General features: G+C 34.2%; 2 protein-coding genes across 2 annotated transcripts; both read right to left on the minus strand.

Moving 5' to 3' along the window:
* Positions 1-288: 288 nt before the first annotated feature.
* LOC113711771 (NADPH--cytochrome P450 reductase) lies at positions 289-7707 on the minus strand. Its single transcript, XM_027234970.2, has 18 exons — positions 7270-7707; positions 6200-6259; positions 6034-6110; positions 5833-5890; positions 5649-5735; positions 5448-5484; positions 4100-4169; positions 3744-3938; positions 3550-3642; positions 2786-3011; positions 2556-2639; positions 2195-2346; positions 2001-2097; positions 1749-1898; positions 1595-1672; positions 1381-1503; positions 1186-1299; positions 289-764 (listed from the first exon to the last, which is right to left on the minus strand). The coding sequence occupies exons 1-18, from the start codon at positions 7561-7563 to the stop codon at positions 684-686; spliced, it is 2076 nt and encodes a 691-aa protein (XP_027090771.1). The 5' UTR covers positions 7564-7707; the 3' UTR covers positions 289-683.
* Positions 7708-13161: 5454 nt separating this feature from the next.
* Positions 13162-18734, minus strand: LOC113712715 (protein ECERIFERUM 2). Its single transcript, XM_027236246.2, has 2 exons — positions 18170-18734; positions 13162-14201 (listed from the first exon to the last, which is right to left on the minus strand). The coding sequence occupies exons 1-2, from the start codon at positions 18599-18601 to the stop codon at positions 13314-13316; spliced, it is 1320 nt and encodes a 439-aa protein (XP_027092047.1). The 5' UTR covers positions 18602-18734; the 3' UTR covers positions 13162-13313.
* Positions 18735-23989: the final 5255 nt, after the last annotated feature.

Here is a 23989-nt window from a genome sequence, read left to right on the forward strand (position 1 = left end):
TCATCTTCTTGGTTTCCTCCAGTCCAACCCAAAATCAAACATGCAAAAATGTGACTTTCTCCAGAACCAGAACCTCCAACCAAAAGTTTCCCATTTCTCGAACGTTACTTCAGTTCAAGAATTGGCATGATCATCAGGTGCTACCAGCAGCAAATCCGCTATTAACTTGTTTTACCACTTCTTGTCGGTCAAATAGGTTAACAAATTGGCAAGTTTATGGTTCGTACACACACACACATATACACACGCACGCATAGTTGGCAATTTGCGCTGTATCCTCTCCTAGCCTAAACAAAGTGCAAATTATCAGCTTTATTCTTACTCTTCCTTTGTTTACATAACTAACATTACAAAACCATGCAAAGCAACCCTACTACAACCAACTTGGCCTCCACATGACTTGCTGCTACCTAGTATGATGTTTTTCCGTATCAATGTTGAATTTAACCAAGAGATTACACATATATTATGTATGTCCAATACAAACAGAAAACCCTGCAACCCAGCAGACAAAACTTTCATGTAGCCAGGAATGCACGGCTGCAGTTTAGAGTGTTGGTCCATCACTAGCTTCTGGCACCCAAACCAACCGAGAAAACTGCAAAGAACGAGCTTGTAATATGGAAGAAAAAAGAATTGCGTCCTGCCTATGAAGCAAACAATTGGTACACAAGTAAATATCATCACCAAACGTCCCTGAGATACCTCCCGTCCATTTGTAGTTTCTTCACCATGGCCTCCGCTTCTGTGGAATCGACCTTTTCCTAAAAAAACAGAAAGGCAGTTTACATGTATGCATTCTTAGAGAGATGTACCCAAGTTAAGCTTCCAATGCAAAAGTATATACAAATATTGCAAAGAAATAACTCTGATAGCATTGACATTTTACTTTATCATGTCACTACTAGGAAATTAAAAATCACATGCAACAGAACATCGAAACAGCTTCCTACAAAATAGTCTGTAATGTATATTATACTTAGTGTAGGCAGTATCACAGGGAAATGCCTCAGCCTAAACAACAACCTAATTTACGTTAGACTAGAGAAGCCCAACAATCAACCTTAATCAACAGCAGTTAAAAACTTTCTCATGGGAATTCCCCCCCCCCCTTTTTCTTTTGTGTGTGTTGCCCCACCCCGGGGGGGGGGGGGGGGGGGGAGAGAGAGAGAGAGAATTTCGTACCTGCTCCTGAACAATGGTATGCAAAGTGCGATGCACGTCTCTTGCCATCCCCTTTGCATCCCCACATACATAAAGATGCCCCTTCGGGGAGATCAAACTCCAAAACTCGGCAGCCTGCCCAATAAAAAAGGTGGTGGTTAGTTAAGTGCAACTTCAACTCATAACCGTAGGCAAACCTGATAAGAATTAACAAACCTTCTCTATCATCTTATGTTGCACATAATCTTTCTGTGGCCCCTCGCGAGAAAATGCAACAATCAGCTTTGATATTACACCTTGGTCGACAAAATTATTTAGCTCATCCTCGTAAATGAAGTCCTGGAAGCAAAGTGTGTTTTAAGGAAGACCTTGAGCAATGGAATAATGTAATTTGTGAGACTGAGAGAATAAATAGAATAGTCATGATTACCATCCTGCGATTTCTGCAGCCAAAGAACAACAAAGCAGGACCAAGCTGAGCGCCCTCTTCTTTCAAGACCAATCTCTCCTGTAATGGACATCTGCACCATAAGATTTCTTTTCATGGGAACAGGAGAAATCCAAAAAAAGGAAGTCATCCTTACTTGTAAAAATCCTCTAAATGGAGCCAAGCCAGTGCCAGGTCCCACCATGATGATTGGAATTGAAGGATCAGCTGGTAACTTGAAATTGGAAGATCTAATAAAAACAGGAGCCATGCTGCAATCTTGGCTTCTCTCCAATGGAACAGCATTCTGCATCAAGTTTTAAATTAACGTGCCGTCTCCAAGAGCTACAGAAGATATTATAAGCACAAATCACAAATACCAATTATACACCTTAGCTTTTCAACTTACTTTCATCCAGGTTGAACATACTCCTTTGTGAACACGGCCAGTTGGAGTTGGCCCATAAACCAAGGCACAGGTCACATGAACTCTATTGGGAACAAATCTGCAGCAAGTTAATGAAATCAACCAATTGTTAGTCGATTGCAATTCATGCTACACACCATTTTTATTGTCATAGATGATTATTGGGTAAAAATCACCTGGGTGAAGAAGAGATCGAATAGTAACGAGGTGGCAGACGAGGGGCTATTGCTGCAAAAAATACACCAAGTGGAGGTTTCACTGAGGGAAACTCAGCCATTACCTCAAGAAGACTCCTCTGACTCCCCACAACCCATTGGGAGTACTCATCCTGAAATCCAATCACACCATTTAGAAACACAATACTAAGCACAAGCACTCATCAAGGTAAGGAATTAGTCTATTCAATAAGTAGTTACTAATTTGCTATTTATAGTCAAGCAGGTCAAAAAACAAAAGTATGATAAAGGGAAATAAAGAATGTGAACGAAGCAACAAAGATCAAATGGAGAAGAAACAACATTGGAGGAACTTGTTCACCTTCCCCTGAGGTGATGATAAGAATTTTAGCCTTTCTGCTTCACTAGGTTCACTTGCATGAGCAGCTAATGCGACCAAAGCAGCCTGTAAATTTTCAAAATTTAGAAATTAGGGCCACAGTTAGCAATTATAACTCTCAAAAGTTAAAACAGTAAAATTTTCACAAAATATCTCGGTCTACATTCTACAAAAACTAAAAAAAAGAAAAAGAAAAAGAAAAAGAAGCACACCTTTCGAGGAGGATTCAAAAGATCAGCATAGCGAGCAAGGGCAGTACGAAGAAAGCAAGGACCGGGAAAAGGAGGCGGTAATGAGCCTCCAAGGGAGGTTCCATCTTCTTTGTCAGCATGGATAGAAAATCGTACACTTAAAGGTTGGCCCAATAGTTTTGCTGCTTCTTCAACAGTTTCATCACAGTTTTCAGCATAAACCCCCACATGATCTCCAGTTTCATAACTGTAAAAGAAGTAAATGATTAGGAGAACAAGATTGGCCTGTAACAATTACATGATGAATTTAAACATATAGAGAGTACATAAAAGAAAATTAGCAGATAAATGGAAGTATAGGCAGGCTTTTATAGAAGTCAAGGGCAAAATTAAGAATAAGTTCCATGGTCAAGAATCAACTTTGGCTTCTACAATCCACCATCAGCCCAAAAAGCTGTAATCAGGTAATCCATCAGCTAAAAGAAGAGAAAGCTGATTCAAGGAAGTTAAGAAAATAATGATCATTTACAGGAAAACATGCACTAGTATTATTGGGAAAAATGATCAGATCTTCTGAGATAAGATAAGGTGATATAATTTCCTAATTATCTTTCAAGGGAACAGAGATTTCAGGCAGATACCATTCCCTATCTTTTCCATTTCCACATTTAATAAAAAGAAAAACATTAGTACAAGCTTTTCCATTTCTTAAACCCTAATATGAACAGAAAAAAATAGTCGTACTTAGACCCCCCACCCCCCCCAAAAAAAAGAGAGGTTCTTACTTGATGCCAGTGCCAGATATATCAAATTCCAGGTGGATGCATGACCGATCAGATTCGGGTGTATGAAGCTCTCTTTGAACAGCAACATTAACTCTGCAGATTTTAGTGGGGTTTTAGAGTAGGGGCAGTGAGAATGGTCAGTAAGCCACTAGAATGGTCAAAGAGAACGAATCGCAATATTACTAATCACATACATGCAAGGATGATGAATATCATATGAGGTGTTCCCATTAGCCATGCTGAATTGCTTATCCTCGTAAGATGTGTCCTCAGAATCATAAAACACTACTCTATACTCGAGAATTGCAGCAGTATATGGGGTAGACGCAGAGTTTGCATCATCCTCGTTCCTAAGTATCTGATCCAATTCAGGCCAAAGTTGATCTCGCCTAAACATAATGACACTTACAGAGTCAACCCAACTAGAGAAGCTGATAAAATGCTCTTAATAGTCCATTATTCGTACAAAAATCTAGATTCATAGAGGCAACATAAAATGTAGGACACCTAGCACTAAAGAACATTTGGAAATCAGAAAAATAAAACATACCAGGCAGCAAAATCATCCTCGATACATTGGTCATCATCTCCAAGACCAAGTGGAAGAATCTGTTTCGCACCTGTTCAATCAAAGATATAACTAAATCATCGTGCACTAAACACAAACGTATAAAGAAATATGCAGCATCATGGAAGTGAAGAATCTCCCATTCCCAAACCATAAGCCTTCGAAATGAAAGGGGGTGGTGGGATAAGGGTGATGCAGGAGCATGTTAGATCTTGGATTTTGTTTTTGTTTAGTATATTATTAGTTATGCTTTTTTGCTATATGCTGCAGTAGTTTTGGAAATTGTTGTGCAGCTGGTGCACATGTGCTATGCATATGCCCCATTAAGGTTATTTTGGTGCTTTGTCACTTTAGGGGGCAACAATGTGCTTGGAGCCCTATAAGCACACATCTTATGTACTGCAGCCAGCAGTTTTCATTTTCGATTTAAAATTTGTATCAGCACTCTTTGGCTTTCATACAGCCTAAAAGCTATTCTCTTTCAAACTTTTTCAATCAATCCCTATTACTTAGTGCTGCTACCCATCCTTTTAGGTTCTACACACACACACACACACACACATATAGAGAGAGAGAGAGAGTCAGAAAGAGGGAGTGTTTACAGTAAAAGCACAATATTTTCAACATCTCATACCTTCCAGCCATATTGGATCATAATCAACAAGAGGTCCTCTATTAGTGGCAGACCTTTTTATTGCTATTCTGCACTCCTACTTAACTTATGTCACCTCAATCACTTTCCAATGGCTACTGTGGGGCCGCTATATACTTGTCATCTTGTTGTAGAAAAGCTCCTTTCCTAGATTAAGGATGCATCTTTTATTCTTTTATTCCTCTCTCTCTCTCACTCTCTCTCTCTCTCTCTCTGGGTCTCCCATGTTTCTGAAAGGGTTCCTTCTTGAATGAATTTCTTACTACTAAATGTTAACATCGTTGAGAACAAAATGGTCAACTGAAGCACGCAAATCCTGCTCTTGCAATGATCTTAAACTCAAAATAGCGCAGGCAGGTTGAAAGTCAATCCAGGGTTCACATTTTATAAAAAGAATATGAGATGCATTGATGGAAGCCAAGATCTACATAATCGTGTATACAAGAAAAACTTATGGAAGAAGTTCCTTTAACTAACACATTTGGATATTGCTTAGATTGATAATCAAATCACTCTAAAAGTGAGATTACCCTGATAAGAATAATTTTCCAAAATATCAGGAAAGGAGCTTTATTAACAGACCAAATCAGCTAGATCAGAACTTGTGCTAGTGACAAGTTACATAACACAATAATGCATGACCAGACTGTATTCTGGAGACAAGAAACTTCCATCTACCTTGTTCACTTAGTTGTTCATCGATTACCTTGCCGATCTGTCAAAAAATTTACTGTTAATGAATAGAAAACCAATAGCTGAGAAAAGAACATATTTTCAATGTACCTCATTGAAACTCTCATACTGACACTCACCAAGACCATAATTTCTGTTAATAAATGGAAGACCAGTAGATGAGACAAGAATATGTTTTCAATCTACCTTATTGAAATGCTCATACTGACGGTTACCCAGACCAAACACACCATAGGTAAGTTGTTGAAGCCAGGGCTCCCTGTCTTTTAATCCCTAAAAAGAATTATCAAAATGATTCAAAAAGTATTTCACAAGGCAAATACACGAGTTAACATGATCAAAACCAAATCAGTTTGATCTTCCAACCAACCTCACTAAACCATTTGTAAAATCTTGCAGCATTATCAGTCGGCTCTCCATCTCCATAACTAAAAGATCAATGTTAATTATTCAAGCTCATATATTTGCAAACACAACCATACTTTCAGACGCAAAAAATATCTATAGAATCATTTCTTTCAGCTGAAAATACATGGATGATAAATAAAGGAAGTACAGGCAAATATCTTACGTTGCAACCATGAAGAATGCCAAGGTCTCTTTCTTCAGCTTTTCCTCATACTGATCATCATCCGCAGCATAATCATCCTATTCCCAGTAACAAAGAACATGATGAATCAATACTCTTTAAATCACAAGCTACCTTCATATAACAGTAGAAAATTTCTCAAGCATACCAAATCAACAACTTTAACAACTGCTTTCTCATATCTTGCCTTGATCTCTTCTCCCAATGCCTATCAAAAAATTCATGAAAATTGTTCAGAGGCAATCAGAGTATTATCTGTTCTACCCAAAAACACAAAAGGGGTAATCAAAAGGAACTAACTTGAAATGTAAATATACTTAGAACAAATTCCTGAACAAGCACAAGGCAAAAAAATGCATGTACTACAAAGTTTATGCAGTTGATAAATCATATGATGGATAATGTGTTCCACATGACATAGCCATGCATCTATTATTTGCGCTCTCTGCTTTACTAGTCAAGCAAGCAGGGTAGTAGGCAAGGCTAACTCATATCGTCACATACATGGTGCAATTACTCTACTCCAAAAGGACAGTATGTGCATAAAGAAAAATAAAAAATAAAAAAGAAGAAGATAGATTTATAAACCTTTTTTTATGTTGCATCCAGTGACTAATAAAATGTTCCAACCTTCCAACGTTTCCGACGATTAGCCAGCAGCAACGAAGTTAAGTAGCCAAAAATTGATATACTATAAATTAGCTAGAAAAAAAAAAGAAACGAAAAATCCAGCTGGCCTTCAGGTATATAAAACAAGATAGACTCTGTACATCTCCTGATCCAGCGCTTTTGACAATAGTAAACTAAAAATCAACTTTCTCAAACAATAACACTCAAAAGGAAGACATTCATTTTGTTTTTGTCATTCACCAGTAAATGAAACAAAACTAATCTACTTAACGAATAAATGGCTAGAGTAATCTTCACCACAACAAATTCTTTTTTTTTTTTTGGAACCAGCATGCACGATCTCTGCGCTAATTCCTCATTTTATGGCCACAAAACAACAGAAATGAAGGCATAAGCTTGTCACTGATTCCACATTCATATTTAATAATCAAACTCATAAATTCAAAAGCAAACTGCCAAAACTTCACATCCAATTCAAAGTCAATGCTCATTTCAAATCAAAAAATAAAGGAAAAAAATCCAATCTTTGAATATTCTAACAAGACAAAATACTAGTAAAAATCAAAGTAAAGATCTCTACTAGTATACCTTAGCAAAGCCCTCAGCAGTACCAGTCTGAGTACCAAAAAAAATCGTAACTTTAACCTTACTAGGATCCACATCATCCTCTTCCTCCTCCGGGACCGAAGTGTTCAACTTGGTAATCACCAACGGCTTCGTTTCTTTACTTCGATCACTCGATCTCTTCCATAAAAACACTAATAAACCCACGATCGCGGCCAACGACGTGGTTAGGACCAACAGAACTTGGTTTCCATCTTCCCCCAACGACACCCCCAAAGCTGACTCAATTGATCTTATTAGCTCCAATTTTGACTCCATCTTTTATAAGACCTCCGCCGAGCTGACTTTGCAGGATGCAAGGCGCTGTGGTTGTTAGCGAAGGAGGGGTGTGGTGGGGCGGAGATAGGGGTTTGAGGAGACTTTGACCAGACGGTTTATTGGGGCCGGTGAGTTGAGGGGGCAAGAAAAGCCAAAATGAGGGTCTTTTCTTTTGAGGAAGGCTCCTTTTCGAGTGCGGAAAAAAGGTGGAAGAAAAGGAGGGATTTTGGAATTGTTTGAAATATTCGGGGTCAATGTGTGATAAGGGAGAGAGTGGCAACGCAATTTTTGTGTTATAATATCCTACAGCTCTATATCAATGCACTCCACTAAGAAGGATTTTTCACTTAAGAGCCCAGATCTCAAAACTCTCAATTCCTTTTTTTTTTTTTTTTTTGTAGATTTTCTATTTATTTTAGTTCTTAAAATGTAATGAGTTGGATTGATTGTAGACTAACATTCTCATCATTTCAAAATTGTAATTATTTGAATTCCTTTTATTCTATATTTTTTATTTATTTTAATTCCTAAAATGTAATGACTTGATTTCAAAATCTTGATTGTAGACTATATATTCTCATCATTTCAAAATTGAAATTATTTCAAATTATAATAATTTGATGATACATGTGACTTTAATATTTGAGAGGAAAAATGAATTTTCTGGTCCACACATATTTTTGGTTATGTATTACCCTAATTATATTGAATTATTTTTTCTTTATCTCCAAGATCCTTCTTTGGTTTCTATAGGTATTATTTGTGTTCTTTGATTATGAAATTATCTACACTAATGCCTGGAAAAGAGTTTACATATTATCATATGTATCTATATACATCTATAAATTTTCATACAGATTTTATTCTAGACCTTTCAAAAAGGCTCCTAAAACTCCTTTTCTTCAAAAACACACAATCCAAAAATCAATATATATAAAAATTGCAAAATGATTTTTTAGTTAGAAGCCATGTTGAAAATTGTAACTTCATGTACTACTTAATATTTTTAATCCAAATAAACAAATAGAGATTTTGAAATTTAAAATTTTAAAATTATATAAAATGGACCCTTGATAATTATTTTTTTATTATTCTTGAAAGAATCTAATACTGTATGGATTTTATGCCAAAAAGTAATGGATATATTGATTGAGAAATAAATTAACATTTTGGCAAATAGTTTTTGAATTTTCTAAATGTTGGACATGATGGTTGAGCAATTAATTGGCATTTAGCAAATATTATTTGGTTTTAGATCCATTACAATTTAATATGACATGTTCTATGTATTATACTAATTTTTTCTCTTTTTTTTTTTTTGTAATGCATGTTTGTAATAGGTAGACGGTAGCTAAAAATTATTTTTTTAAAAATTTTTTATGCATTGGAGGGGTGGGATTTGTGAAGTGAGAAGGTGGAAAGAGTAGCTTAAAGTTGTTTGATAATTGGCAGGTTAAACTAATTTATTAAATTTCTATATGTTATATATTCCCATAACTATTTATTTCTTTTTCATAATATTCTTTATGACCTTGTGTAGCACGAATTTTTAGACTAGTATTGTAAAATTTAAAAGATATGTAAATGGATGAACAAATTGAATTGCATATTCTTTTCTTTTAGGAATTAATGTTGATGCCCGTATTGATTGGGAATTTGGAATCCATAATCAAAATAATTTTTAACAGATAAAGTATTTAACGAATGTGCAAAGAGATTGAGAGGTTATTTGGATTACATTTTCTAAAGAGTTTTTTGAAAAAAATTACTGTAATTCTTTTTAAGGATGTGATGTATATAAAGTGAAAAGGTGATTGAGAAATGTGTCAAATAAATTTTTTTATTTTTAAAAAAATTTAGCATTCGAAATAAGACCTAAATTAATTTTGTGGTACCAAATAGGTGCATGTCATTTTACCAATGTGGCAGGCAAAATTTATGGCTGTGTCTAATTGCACTTTTGGGTGGCAAAGAACTGGTAGAAGTTTCCAGTAAGTTTTGGTACCATTTTGATTCGACTGAATATCCAAAACGAGTAATTTTTCTTTTTCTTTTTTTTTTTGGTGTGATTTATTGTTGACTAGTTCAAAGATTGCTCAAACAAAAATAAATAATGCCTGTTTGGATTCCTATTTTTTAGATTTTTTGTAAAAAAAAAATTTACTGTAATAATTTGATGTACATGAGATAAAAAGATGATTAAAAAATATGTTAAAGGAAAACTTAAAAATCTTTTGGAGAAAAATTCCAACCCAAACGAGGTTTTAAATCATTGTTTGGATAGTTTTTTTCAAATAAATATTTCACTTATATTGTAAATACATTTTTTAAGTTACTTTTTTATATTTTTTATCTTACATATATTACATCACAACAAATATTATAATAATTATTTCAAATAATATTTTAAATAATACTCTTTCCAAAGACTGTTTTTCTTGTTAAAAGAATTTGTGTTCGACAATTTCCAAGCCCTTTGGAAGCAGGCAATCAAAACAAACAAAAAAAAGGATGAAGATTTATCTGACAGTGATTTGACATCATTAATACGGATACACCAATGACACACAATTGAATTAGGTGATTTTTTTGTTTTCTTTTTTTTGTAAATCTACATATAATTTTCTGCCGCAACTTTTAGCCTAATTTGGAAGTTGGGGTGGAGATATTTTCCTGCTTCCAATTCAATCTGTCTTCAAAGGAGACAATACTTTTTATGTTTTGAATTATTAGGTTGTTTTTGTCTTTAATGACTGCATTAATGCATTTACTCATCCCTCTCATTTTGATAGTTTTTTTTTTTTTTATCAATCTCAAATTATAGTTTACTTTTCAATTGAAAAATATAATTGACTGGTAACTTTTTCTAATATACCCTTATTTAATGTAGTTTGTTATCGGTGAGTACAACCTATCTTAATCATTAATGATTCATGCTTTGGTGATGCAACTTTCCATAATATTGTTGTTATAATTAATGTAAAGATATAGTGATTAATCATACTCCTAATATTAATGTAAGTGTATTGTTGTAATTAATGTAAAGATATAGTGATTAATCATACTCCTAATATTAATGTAAGGGTATTTTAAAAAAATATTATGTTAGATTTACTTTTTCAATAATATTAACTAATTTTTTTTAAAATGTGTGAAAAAAGAAAAAGAAAAAGCAAGACTACTAGACTAGGATAGAGAAAGTAACCTTTTTTCCAATTTGATGTAAACCTGTACATACCTTTTGGACTTGACAGTAACGAATGTGTGTTTCATACTGTATTCTTCTTTAGTTTGGAACTTGGAAGTGCAAATCCCTTTTTAAAAGAGAAAATAAAACATTAAACTTCTAATGCAGCGTATAATCCTTTTTGTGCACAAGATGCAGTCTCGTAGTATGAACTTGTTAATTGCGCACCTGTATACTTTTCTTTTCTTTAAAAGTGAGGCATTAAAATTTCAGATTGTATGGTACCTTTCTATAGCTTGCATGTTTTTTGTAGCGTAGTTAATGAAGGTTTTCATTAATTTTTAGAATTAATCTTTCTTACACTGATGGTGTATACACTAACAGCATTGAGAATGATAATTATGCAAAATTTGAATTTGAAATTCAATTTTTACACATATACCATGAATTTAATAATTAGTGATAATATATACATTGTCAATAATGTATATAAGATTGACTCTATTTTTTTATAAAATATTTTGATGTACACATATGGCCACTAAATATGCCAATTGCTATAATAAGAATCAATTAGTGTAATTGAACTGCATCATGCAGGAAGAATCATTCATATGCTTAGTTTTCTAAGCTACTATAAATTGCAATTTACACTTTTTATGTGTATTTGAATTTGAGTATGTTTTTGCTAGGAAATTACCATCGAGTATGTTTTTATTAGTGTAATTTCATGTCATTACTATGAAATTACCATTGAGTATGTTTTTACTTAGTAGGCAACTGATGATTACGGTATGATGCATTTGCTCTCGCTTAATATTAAATTTTTTTAAGGCCACCTAATACTAAGTAATTGAAATGGAAAATTTCTATTTCATAGTATGAACTTGTTTTTTTGTATGTACAAATACATAATATGTATAAGTTCATCGTATATACCAATACACAATATGTACAAAGCACACAATGTGTATGAATACACATACAAAATTCGATGTATGAACTAGTTCATTGCACATACAAATACATAGTATGTTCAAGTTGGTGATTTGTCTTAAAAATATTCAATAATTAAAATTGCAACTTTTCATACACATTTTCCCATACTCTATATAAAAGTGAAATGGATCTTAATTTGGTGCAGGAAATTATCATCCCACTTCACTTGGTTTTATTTTATAAAAGTGCATTATTCTTGTTCTAGTGGCTTAAGAAACTAGTACAAATTAATTATCTTAAACATGGTTGCTACACCATTTTAATCTCAACGGTACTTGTCTTTCTATCCTACTACCTAGAGAACAAATATAGCCTTAAAGAAAAATGTATGTAATAATATTTTCGTGTGGCTGATATATACTATATAGAAGCCGAGCAAAATTGTTGATTAAATTCCGGAGGAGATCCTCCGGTAATCGGTATGTACAGGGTGGCCATAGGAACAGGAGCAGTTGTCGAGTGTTGGGACCGGAATTAATAATCGGTGACGCATAAACTTTTCTCTATCGTCATTAAAAGGTGCAACAAACAGACAAGGGCACGGACGGTTGCAGGTGCAATCGTTCCCAACGATTTTGATCATTTTCAATTGCGCGTAATTTTGATTGTACACGGCGTAATTTTATTTACACAACATGTAACTTTAGTATAAAATTTTGTGAATCCTACACACGGTGTGAAAATTGATGCACAATTTGTGATCTAGACCGTACAATTTGTTAAGGTCAAATCATGACCATTAACCGCTTAGGAGCGATCGTTCTGATGCTCGCTGCCCCGTTTCCGCAACAAATGCGTACACAAGGAATTAACTCCTCCATACTTTGGTAAGGATGAGTGGAGGTTTTTTGGACGACATCTTTGGTCATAAGTCATCATGAACAAATAAAAAATAAGCATGAATGGATGGACTATGGAGAGGAGACACATGTACTTGTGTTTTCAGTCAAAACTCCAACAGAGTAGAATAATAATTAATCCCATCGGCGCCGCTTCGGTTGATATATAAATACGTGTTATTGTAGTTTCAGGGCAAAAACCCAATTAACTGTGTTTGGATTAGCTGTTTTTTCGAATGTTTTTAAAAAATTTTACTGTAGCAGTGTATATAAAATTTTTTTAAAATATTTGATATATTGTACGAATAAGATATTTTTTGAGTTATTATGTATTACTGTAATATTGCATTTGAAAATCTTGTTTTTAAAAAAATGACCAATCCAAATATTTGAAAAATTAGTTTTTAAAAAATTGAAGGATTCTTCCACTTTATTTACATAAATTTGACTTACCTGAATTATCAATATATTTTTTAATCATCTTTTTATTTCACATACGTCACATTAAAAAAAGTGATACAATATTTTTTCATAAAATTATCTCAAATAATTTACTATCCAGCCACACATGCGTATGCAAACCGTATGCATTTCCGTAAAGACATGAACAACGCAAACTTACAAGAAACCGAGAGATGTAACGCGTTCGTTTGACAAATGAATGATCAAATATTCAACAACTTCCATCTTCAGCCAATCAAGGATTTGTCTAGGTTTTCAGCTAATTAATGTATACCCCACTCGTTTCCAAGTTGATACTTGAGTTCCTCGAGTTGATTTTCGGGCAGAATCAAATTTATTACCCTTCCCCCTTCATCTTCGCCACTCTCAGTCCCAGGAGGAGGTCCCGGCAGCACCAAAACTGCACCTTCATCACCAACCCCACTTACAGAATAACTTGCAAAAACTGGTTGATGATGGCCGCCCATTTTCAGCGCGTAAATATTCATCTTCTCCAAATTTACAAAGGTGAGACGGGCGCCGTATAAAATAAAGTCACGAGACTCTCCATCATCACTGCCCTTCTGATCCATCACTCGTTCAACTAAATGGGTCTCGTCCTCCTGTGTCTGAGCAATCAGCCTGGCCAATTCTGCTAAATCAGCCTGTGCAGGTGGAGCCTCAGCCGCTTCAATTGTGCTAATGATGACTCGAGAATTGCTCGGCAGTTCATTTTCTTTATCCCAAGTGCCAGAGATTAATGTCACAATCTTAGGCTCTTCTGCTTTGCCACTTGTCTTGGCCAAAGACTTCCATATCATTGCTGAGATAACTTCAAAGGGCTTTAGCAGTTTAGCTTCTTCGGTCAAACGATTCAACTGTTTTGGAGTTACGTGGAAGGAGTGGGTTCTCATTTTTCTGTGATTGGAAAGGAGCCAATGGCCACCATCTGGGTCCAGTAGTACCCTCTGGATAGAAAGTGGTACCTTGGCAAGTGGGGAGGGGAACTTTTTTTGGTTTTTGGGGTTGTAGGTGTCAAGATGATGAGGTGGCACTTGACCTGTCAAGATTTGGCCCCACATATTGATGAAGTGTGAAGCTGAGAATGCATCTCCCACAACATGAGCCCAACTTAGTCCAATTGAGATTCCTCCGCATTTGAACCATGTGAACTGAGCACAAATCAAGATGGCACATTACATTTAAGGGGGGGAAAAAGAGAGAAAGTTTATGTTTTCCAATGGATTTCTGCCTTAATTTGAAGTTTAACTTAATAATGTGAATGATGAATGACTACTAACTGCTATATATGCAATTTGGACAAAAATGCACAAGTCGCCAATGTTCTTGGAACCGTGCCCTTGAGTTGAGAGGATGTGGACACAACGTTTGATTCATAAAACTAATTTCAGACAGCTCCCCCAAATTGTAGGAACTGATTTTTACTTTATCCTTTTTAATTTGTTTTGGGAAACAAAATTATGGATTCGCTAACAATTTGTCAAAGGTCATGATTGCCTTCACTTCTGTCAAATGAAAACTTCTTATTTATAAAATATTTCTGCTACTTGAAAGTGCATTTATATCAAACGCAAACTACGGCCTGTTTGGCAAGCATCCAGTTTGTTCGTTATAAGTTTTTTAACAACTTTAGTTACAATAATTTTAAAAAAATTTTCAAAATTTTACACATTTTAAAAATTTTTCTTACAATCTCTACAGTAAACTACAGTAAAATTTCATACAAACATAAAAAAAAATCATTTGTCAAATGAGGCCCGCGTACTAGTATAAAAGGATGCTTCCCAAAAAAAAAAAAAAGAACTACTATGAATAGGGGGCTTCGTGATATATATGTATAATGTATGTATGTATACACACATTTACTACTACTACATGGAAAATTTTTCTCTGTGTTTCCAACACAGAAAAAGGGAAAAGTTCTATAAGTGGTGGTGTCTGCTAGCAAGCTGTATGTGAATACACCCAACATAGACAAAGAATGTGAGAAGTTGTAACTTGTACGTAATATGCTAACCAATTTTGCCTTTTGAGACAGGTGGATGGGTAGTTGGTCATCGTGCATGAGCTCTGTTAAGCGGTAAGTTGAAGACTTGAAGAAAGAAAGGGTAGTTAATGAGTCGGCGTGCATTAAAACTTCCAGTCTTTCTCCAAGAAATTAAACTAAGTACCTCACGTCTCTTTTCAATTTATTGGCCACCTCGTTACGATTACTAATTTACTAGACAAAGTTGCATCTCTGGATGGAAGATCTCCTATTGACTTTATTGGCATCCCATCCCCTATTGAGTTTTACATTTCAAGCAGTATCATTTAGATTCTGCTTTGTACTCCAAACTCTCTACTTTTGTGCATAGGATGGCTGGCTGGCTATATACATGTCAATCGGGCCTAATGAGCTGGGCTTTCGTAAGTTTAAGTTCAGCTTATTTAATTTGAAATATTTTCATATTTCGGCTATGAGTTTCGGGTTCATAAATGTGAAACTCATACTTAACTCACATAATATTTGGGTAGTGAGCCGTAATCGGGTTTGGCACAAACTCACTTATTATTCCTTAATTTTCTTAATATAATCATTATAACTATTAAGTTGTAAAACTAATTTAACATTTACAAGTCTATAATATTAAAACTAAACATGAACAAATAATAGTTCTTAAAAAGTATATAAACCAAAAAATTTTCAACAATATTTATATTTAATTCGTTCAAAATGCATGAAAGATAGCAATAAAACATGCGAACATAAACCAATATATCTTTAAAAGTTGAAACTTTTTTTTTATAATCTTGTGATTTGAATCCAAACATGCATGATGATTTGTGTTTCTAGACCAAAAAGAAATCAATCAATATTATGCCAATACAAAAATTTACTCAACCAATAAAAAAAAGTTAGAGATTCAGTTATGCATTACTAATATTGGCTCTCAAGAAAGCTCATAGAAGAGTCTTTAGATGTATTTTTGTATTTTGTAATTTATATATATTTAGTATTTAATAATAATATATATGAATATATAATTATACATAATATCAAAATATAAATATTAACCAATAAAAAAAAGTTAGAGATTCAGTTATGCATTACTAATATTGGCTCTCAAGAAAGCTCATAGAAGAGTCTTTAGATGTATTTTTGTATTTTGTAATTTATATATATTTAGTATTTAATAATAATATATATGAATATATAATTATACATAATATCAAAATATAAATATTAACCAATAAAAAAAAGTTAGAGATTCAGTTATGCATTACTAATATTGGCTCTCAAGAAAGAAGAGTCTTTAGATGTATTTTTGTATTTTGTAATTTATATATATTTAGTATTTAATAATAATATATATGAATATATAATTATACATAATATCAAAATATAAATATTATATATATAGGTAATTAAAGGGTCGGGCTTATATTGGTTTTGAGCTTAATAAGGCCCAAACTCAGCTTATATTTAATTCGGGTCTATTTTTTAGGCTCAAACTCAGATCGACTCACTAAAAAGTCAGGTTCATCGGACTTTTTGTCGGGTCGAACGAGCTGAGTTCGAGCTGGTCCAGACCCATTGACGGTCCTAGCTGGCTGCATATGGTGGAATTTTTACAGGTTTATTGTGTTGGTTTGATTGGTTTTGATCTTTTCTTGTATTGGATGGATGAGGGGTACCGTCCAGTTGTATATTGCTTCATTTCTGAAAGAAACCATTTAACAAAAAAAAAAAGAAAAAGAAAAAGAAGAACACAAACTTTTGTATATCAATTATTGAGGATGTGATTGATGTAGCTTGATAACCACAATGGGACATGGAATTTAATTAGGGACCAAATTAAATTAAACTCCTCCCTGCCCCCCAACAGCAACTTGCCATTCGATTGATGTTCATATAATTCTAGTATTCTAACATAGCTAGTCATTTTGTGATTGGTTCCTGCTTGGCAACGTTGCCTGCTGTATTTTTCTTCAGGACAAATGGCAGTCTGCTATCTTCAAGAGCAATCTAGGTTAAATAAATGAAGTATAAGACACCATCTAATTCCCATCAGATTTCCAGATTAATTTGTCCGCTTACTTCCTGGTTTTATGCTAATCTACTAGCAGTAGTATAATTCTATCTTGAAAGGAAAGCCAGAGGGAAAGATGAACTAAAGATTGTGTAGGTCAATATCTCATTCCGTAGCTAGCATTATAAATCAATTGTGTTTCTAAAGATAAAACAACACTAAAGATTGCTCCAATACATCAAATGCTCATGATGCGTGTATGTATGTATGTATGTATATATGTATGTGTACACACACGAAGATGCATCACAAAATACCAGTATTAGTTTAAGGTCGTACTAATACCGATAATCAACCCCAGAAGGATTAAAAATAATTATATATTATCCAAATTCTTGAGGCTAGGACCATATTTGATGAATCCTGGTCCGTGAAGTTAAAACTTGAACAAGGTGGTACTTTACAGCCAAATTATAGCACATCAATAATACCCTCAAGGTTCATTTGCTATTTTATCTCAAGAACTTAAATGCACCATACATATGGTTGCAGTTTATTTTTTGGGTCAACGTGTATTACATCTAGTATTTTTTTTTCCATAGACAGAATAAACACACGCACACTTAATTTAATACGAACGCAGAGGTAACACCGAACACACCGCCCAAACAAACAATCTAAGTGAGACCCACGAGAAACATTCGTCCAGCCAATTGGTGTGTATTACATCTAGTATGCAAGCCAACAACCATACACTTGCGAAGTTTCTTTGTGGTTTTTTTTTTTTTTTTTTTTTTTTTTTTGGTTCAAGGCAAACTCTGGGCCTTACAAAGAGAGGTCACTTGATTACAAGGATGTCAAGGTCACTTAATTAAATATCCTTACCAGTTGACCTGGTTTTTGGAGACAATTTTTTTTTAAAAAAAAATTTGGAAAAATAAGTACTCGCAATAGCAGACCAAAATGAACAGTCTTAGTAATTTTGTCAATAGATTATTTAAGTTTTGAAGATTTTAATGCACAATCCTGGTACAAATGAAGTATGCACTTCCAAAATAAGAAGAAGAAGAAGGAGGAGAAAGGAGAAGTGAGTTGGTACTAATTACCTGGACAAAAACAAGAGGAGTGAATCCGGCATCAGGAGCAAGGAACTGGCTGTAAATTAGCTGATCGTTAAGAGAATCATCGTTGAAAGCCAGCCATTCATCCAAAGTTTTACTGCACTTTGCCTCGGCAATACGAACACCACTATCATTGCATTTGATGAATGGTCTTCCATCTTCGGACTTTCTAACTCTCCCCGATAAAGTGGAGTAGAGGGCTAAGCATTCAAACATTGGTTTTTTCAGGTCATTTATGGTTAACCCTCGTGCTGCTCCACTTCTAAAGAAGTATATTCCCTTGACATAATGCAGCTTCAGCATCAAGTCCATGTTGCAGAGTTCATGGACCTTATCCTCTCCGGTGATGCTCGCCGGGACCACCGACGACAGCCTTACGTCGTAAACGGCGGCGTTTTCGCCCGCTGTCGATACCATATCTTGATATATGATCAGACAAGGAAGTGCAGAGAAGATGAGATCTTAAAGGAAACAGGAAATTGGTGCCAAGCTAGCTAGAAATGGACTAAAGGAGAAGTGTAGACTTTTCATTTAGAAAAGAATGTGATTTGATTATATGAAGGCCGGGGAAGAGGGGCACTATAAATAAATATGAAGGGGTAGAGGGGTACTCTTTTATCTTTGTGTTTGGACCATTTATTTAAGTTTACTAATGGAGGGGGGAATTGACGCACAAAGACTAAAAGGTTAGGCGTCAAGGATCAATCAGATCTGATGGGAGTTGAAAGTTGTGGCAAATTAATACTTATTAGATTCAATTTTGGAGTTGGATATTATTGGCTATAAAAATTGGACTACATATTCCTTTTCTCGAGGGTCTTCTTCAAACTAATTGGCCACAACCACCTGATACTCTTGTTTATCTGGCAATTTAAGGGCCAACAAGAGGCAAAATTTAATGAAAGCTGATTTAGTGCTTTATTTTAGAGAGAATTGTAGTTTTGGTCTTAAATGCTTGGGGTTTAACTGTTTTTAGTCCCTAAAGTTTGGATGAAAGCAAATAGAGTTCTATATTTTTATGCACATTTAGTCCTAATGACTGATTTTGACCAATTACTATCGGAATCTGGTCATGTGCCAGCAACTAATTTTTCGAAAAAAAAAATTTGAAAAATTCAATAAAAAATTGCTAGCCATAATTTATAATAAAAAATAACTAATTACTCATATGCTAGTAACGTGAATAATTAGTTGTTATCCTATTTTTCTATCAACTAATTTTTTGTATTTCTAGACTAAAGACTAGAGCTGAATCGAGTAGAATACTTTGTGTTTAGACTCTATTCATATATTATATGAATATACGAACAGGGTTTGAGTTCGACTCGAATATCAAAAGAACTATAAGTATTGCTTGAATTCAATTCGTTTATTCGTATAAGTATTCGAGTTCAAATTCGAGCTTGGCTTGTTAAACTAAAAGAGCCGAATTTGAGCTCAAACTCGAGTTCAAATTAGAGTTTGGAGATGATTTAATTATATTTGAATAAACAATACATTATTTAGAATGAGTTTGATTGTAGTATTTCTTGGTTTAAAAAAAAAATAGTTTTTGTATAATTAATTTTTTTTTGTAAAATACAATATATATTTAATAATAGTAAATATTTTTATTTTTATTTTTATAATTGTATATGTATTCATGAACTTTTAGAATAGTTTGCGAACGGGTTCATGTTCGGCTCAATTATTAAATGAGCCTAATGTTGTGTTCGAATTTGATTTTTTTAATAAACCAGTAAACTTTTTTCGAACTCGAACGAATCGAACATGAACGTGTTCGTTCGTGAAGTGCTCGATTCATTAGAAGCTCTACTAGAAACTAATGACTCAGGTGATTGGCTTGAGAGTAATTAGTCATATTTTACTACAAATTATGATCAACAATAGTTATTTCAAGTTTTTTTTTTTATTTTTAAAAATACCAATTGCCAGTACGTGATTGCATGTGATCGGATTCTAATAGCAATCGGTGAAAATTAGTCAATAGGCCTAAATGAGTTTAGAGATTGAATAACATTTGGGCCTAGCTAACATTTACTTTCTTTCAAACTTTATGGATTAGAAGGGCTCGTGCTCTCAAATAATTGGGATCAACACTGTAATTCTCTTTTTATTTAACACTTCCGACCCATGCAGCTGCACCTGCATCTCTTGACGTCCGAAGTGCAAATATTTGTTTGGATAGAGCACCTTAAGGTTTCAATTTGCCTACCAAACTGTCTTTTTATGGCATAATAAATCTCATGCAGATTATTAAAAAGAAAAAAGACACTGTAAATGTTACCTACAAATAACTATATATGATGATTTTCTAGGAATCTACAGGACCAATTGATCTGTACACGAATGGTTGGGAAATAGTACACTATTTTTTAGTTAGGGCATGCAGATGCAGGTGGAAAGAGCTAACCTCCATCTAATGCATCAAACGTTTACTGGACTTTTCCATTGAATTTAAGATTGTGAAAATTACGGGAAACCTGTCCTTGTCAAACTCACGGGTACCTCACTACCTTGAAGAAATCAACATTTCTCGGCAGCAAACAGAGCCACACAAATCCCACATTACAACGGTGCCTTTTGGATTCGAATTAACTATATATATATATATATATATATATATATATATATATATATATGCAATGCCTGTGCCGTCCCAGACACTGGAACTAATTACGATGAATACTTTCTGATGACTTACTCACACTCGGTACTTAGCGGTCCATTATCCCTTAGTTTGACTAAGAATCCTGTTATGTGCTTAATTAATGAAAATGAGGCACGTTTTAAGAGTAGACAATTAATGAAATTATAGGTGAAGAATATGTTACAGACGAAAAAAAAAAAGAAAAAAGGAGGTTGGGGTTGATGGTTATCTTTAAAGAGGTAAATTCCAACGGCCATCTTTGGTAATTGATGATAAAAGGTTAGGGAAATCAGAACGTTAATTATGAAAGTTAACTATTCTCAGACATTAGCCTGTTTAAACATGCAAGCCCCACTTCACTGGACTCATGCGAGGCATATACCCTTGATGCTCGAATCTAGGGGTGGCAATCGGGTCTAAATCGGATTGTATGACAGAAAACTCACTGACCCGAATCTGATCCGTCAACCCGAAACAGGTCAGGATACTTTATCCGAACTCAAAAATTTCGGGTTGGTGGGTTGACCCGAAATGACTCGAAACTTAATTATAAACATATTTCCCAATATATCTTTTTATATTTTCAACTACTTTTTTTATCTCACATATATCACATCACAAAAAGTACTACAGTAATTATTTCAAATAATACTTCATCCAAACACTGCGATTAATATTATTTGAAATGAGAAAAATCTTCTTGCTTGCTTACCAAATTGGGTTCTGGCTTTAGTTAGGTTTAGATAAAAGAATGATTTGCCCACCAATCACCAACTGGAGAAATTAATACATAGTCGGGTTTGTTAATTTTAGAAAAAAACTTTTAAAGGATTAAAAAGAAAAAAAACGAATTAACCAAAGTACTGCTAAAGAAGATTACTCTAAATTGATGATTGAAAAGGATTAAATCTTACGTAATTTCTAGACGATCAAGGCATGCACGTACTTGCACTAGAAAGTAGAAAACCTGAAACCTTTTAAGGCACGGTTGCGGACAGGATTATTTATTAATCAGCTAATAACTACCCATGCATGCTAACCAACGTTTATTTTATTTATGAGGACAGTTAATAGGTGTAACCGGACAGTTAATAAATAATAATTATCATATAAATTCGAGAAGAGGACTATGACCTCTTACTTACACGTCTCGCTCCTGAGGTGTTTCGTATTTATGGGTTGGTGTCGCGCCCATTCCACGAATGTTTCGACATAGGTGCGAATAAGCACGTTCATCATATTAATTAAGATGCGAAGAAGAAGAGGGAAATCCAAGATCCACAGGTACGACGGCTAATTAGATTAGATTAGTGATGAATAATTCGTTAGAGTTTGGTATTGATGAAAAGTTACTGACAAGTAATTCAATAGGATTTAGTAAGAGAATTCTAAAATTTCCAATGCCCAATATATATATATATATATACATGCAATACCATGTTGAAAAATGTGGGATACTTGTCTTTGTCATGTTTTATTATATATAAATGTGAGATAGTTGTTCGAATCTTCTTTTTTTTTTGAAGGTTGTTAAATTTACCCTTCATAAAATGTTGAGTTTTTCTACAACTCTGCCCAAGTTTAAATTTAATATAACCTATTGATTTAACATGATATGCATTTATTTTTATTTTTTTAAATGCTAATTTCTTTTTTTCTTAAACTATTTAGATTAACGAGTAGAATGTATCTAATGGATAATTCGAACCCCGAAACGAGAAGATTTGGTGATAAGAGTTAAAATCCTTAGGGTTATCCGATTGGGTTTCGCAAAAGATTTAAATATGTGAATGAGGATTGCATAAGAGAGATTTGTGAGGGTATCCGATTCACTACTATCCCTTTTATTTATGAGAAAAAAAAGAAGAAGAAGATCATGCCTTGCTGCTTTGCCATTAGATATATCAAATCATATCCAATTTTTGTTGACCTCTAAATTTACCCAAATAAGATTACAGCCCAGATGGGATCTTGGATTAGACCACCCAACCTAATCTAGGACCCATTCCCTTAAGGGCACCGTCAACAGAGCCCTGCATTTATTTATTTTGGTGCAAGGAAAATCCTATGCTTTATCAAAGGAAGGGAAAAAGGAGAGGATTAAAGGAGAGGATTTGAGAGATCCATCATTCAGCTATCATCACCCAAACAACATCGTTCCTACCGATTAGGTTACAACTTGGAAACAAAGTCCCGTTACTCGGGAGGATGTCCTCCTAATTTGCGGTTTCAATCATATATTACCAGTAGTATAATTAAGGTTTTTTATACCATCTGTTTATCAACAAAAAAAAAAAAAAAGTCGTATAACCATTGGTTTGGTGGTGACATTCATTCTTACACCGCAATATTGAAGTTAAGTTGTGCAAGATGTTGAAATGTTGTGTACGAATATCGTACCCTTTATTTATTGACAGCCTTTAAGAGCGTACAATTTGTGTATGAGGCTGTACGTGATGGGAACTAATGCGCATTGATTATAATTTGGGCCCAAGGCGGTGGGGGTCCCCTTCAAATCTAGGGCTTTGTTTGCGAGGGTGTCTAGACCTAACTGGTCCCCAATCTCAGGAGGAATCCCAATTCCGGGACACTTACTCTTGTTTACCACCGGAGTACCAGACCAGAGAATTAATGGTTGCTAATTACTTAGGAGGAACTTAACAGTAGTTTATACCCTTAGCAAGGAGAGGGGGCCAGTATAATTAGGCATGCTATACAATTGGCACTATAGTTGTACCTTTTTCACAAGGCATGGTACATTTAAAATTACGATTGTATTAAATTATTGAGTTGGTGTACAATAAAGAGACGTGCATATACACCGAATCATCTAAAATGTACAACAATGGCATGCTTGATGCTTGTAGGAATATCCCAATTGTATTGAACCCTTTTAATTTTTGGTCTTGTGAATGGAGAAAACAATTTTGAAAAAGCTATCTTAGAATGGGATTGTCTTATAGTTATACTGCTCGAATTGTTCAAGAAGGCCTAATCTTTTTTTTTTTTTGTTCAGAGACGATAGCAAATATATAATCTATTCTATCTTAGACTAAAGGGGAGGCGGAGTCTAAAGACACTTGTGTTAAGGGTTCGTAGATACACAGACTTTACTAGATCAAAGAGGTGCTTTAGCATCATTCTTAAATTTTTTT

The sequence above is a fragment of the Coffea arabica genome, chromosome 10e (genome assembly GCF_036785885.1).
Source record: "Coffea arabica cultivar ET-39 chromosome 10e, Coffea Arabica ET-39 HiFi, whole genome shotgun sequence".
In the NCBI taxonomy this organism is placed as follows: Eukaryota; Viridiplantae; Streptophyta; class Magnoliopsida; order Gentianales; family Rubiaceae; genus Coffea; species Coffea arabica.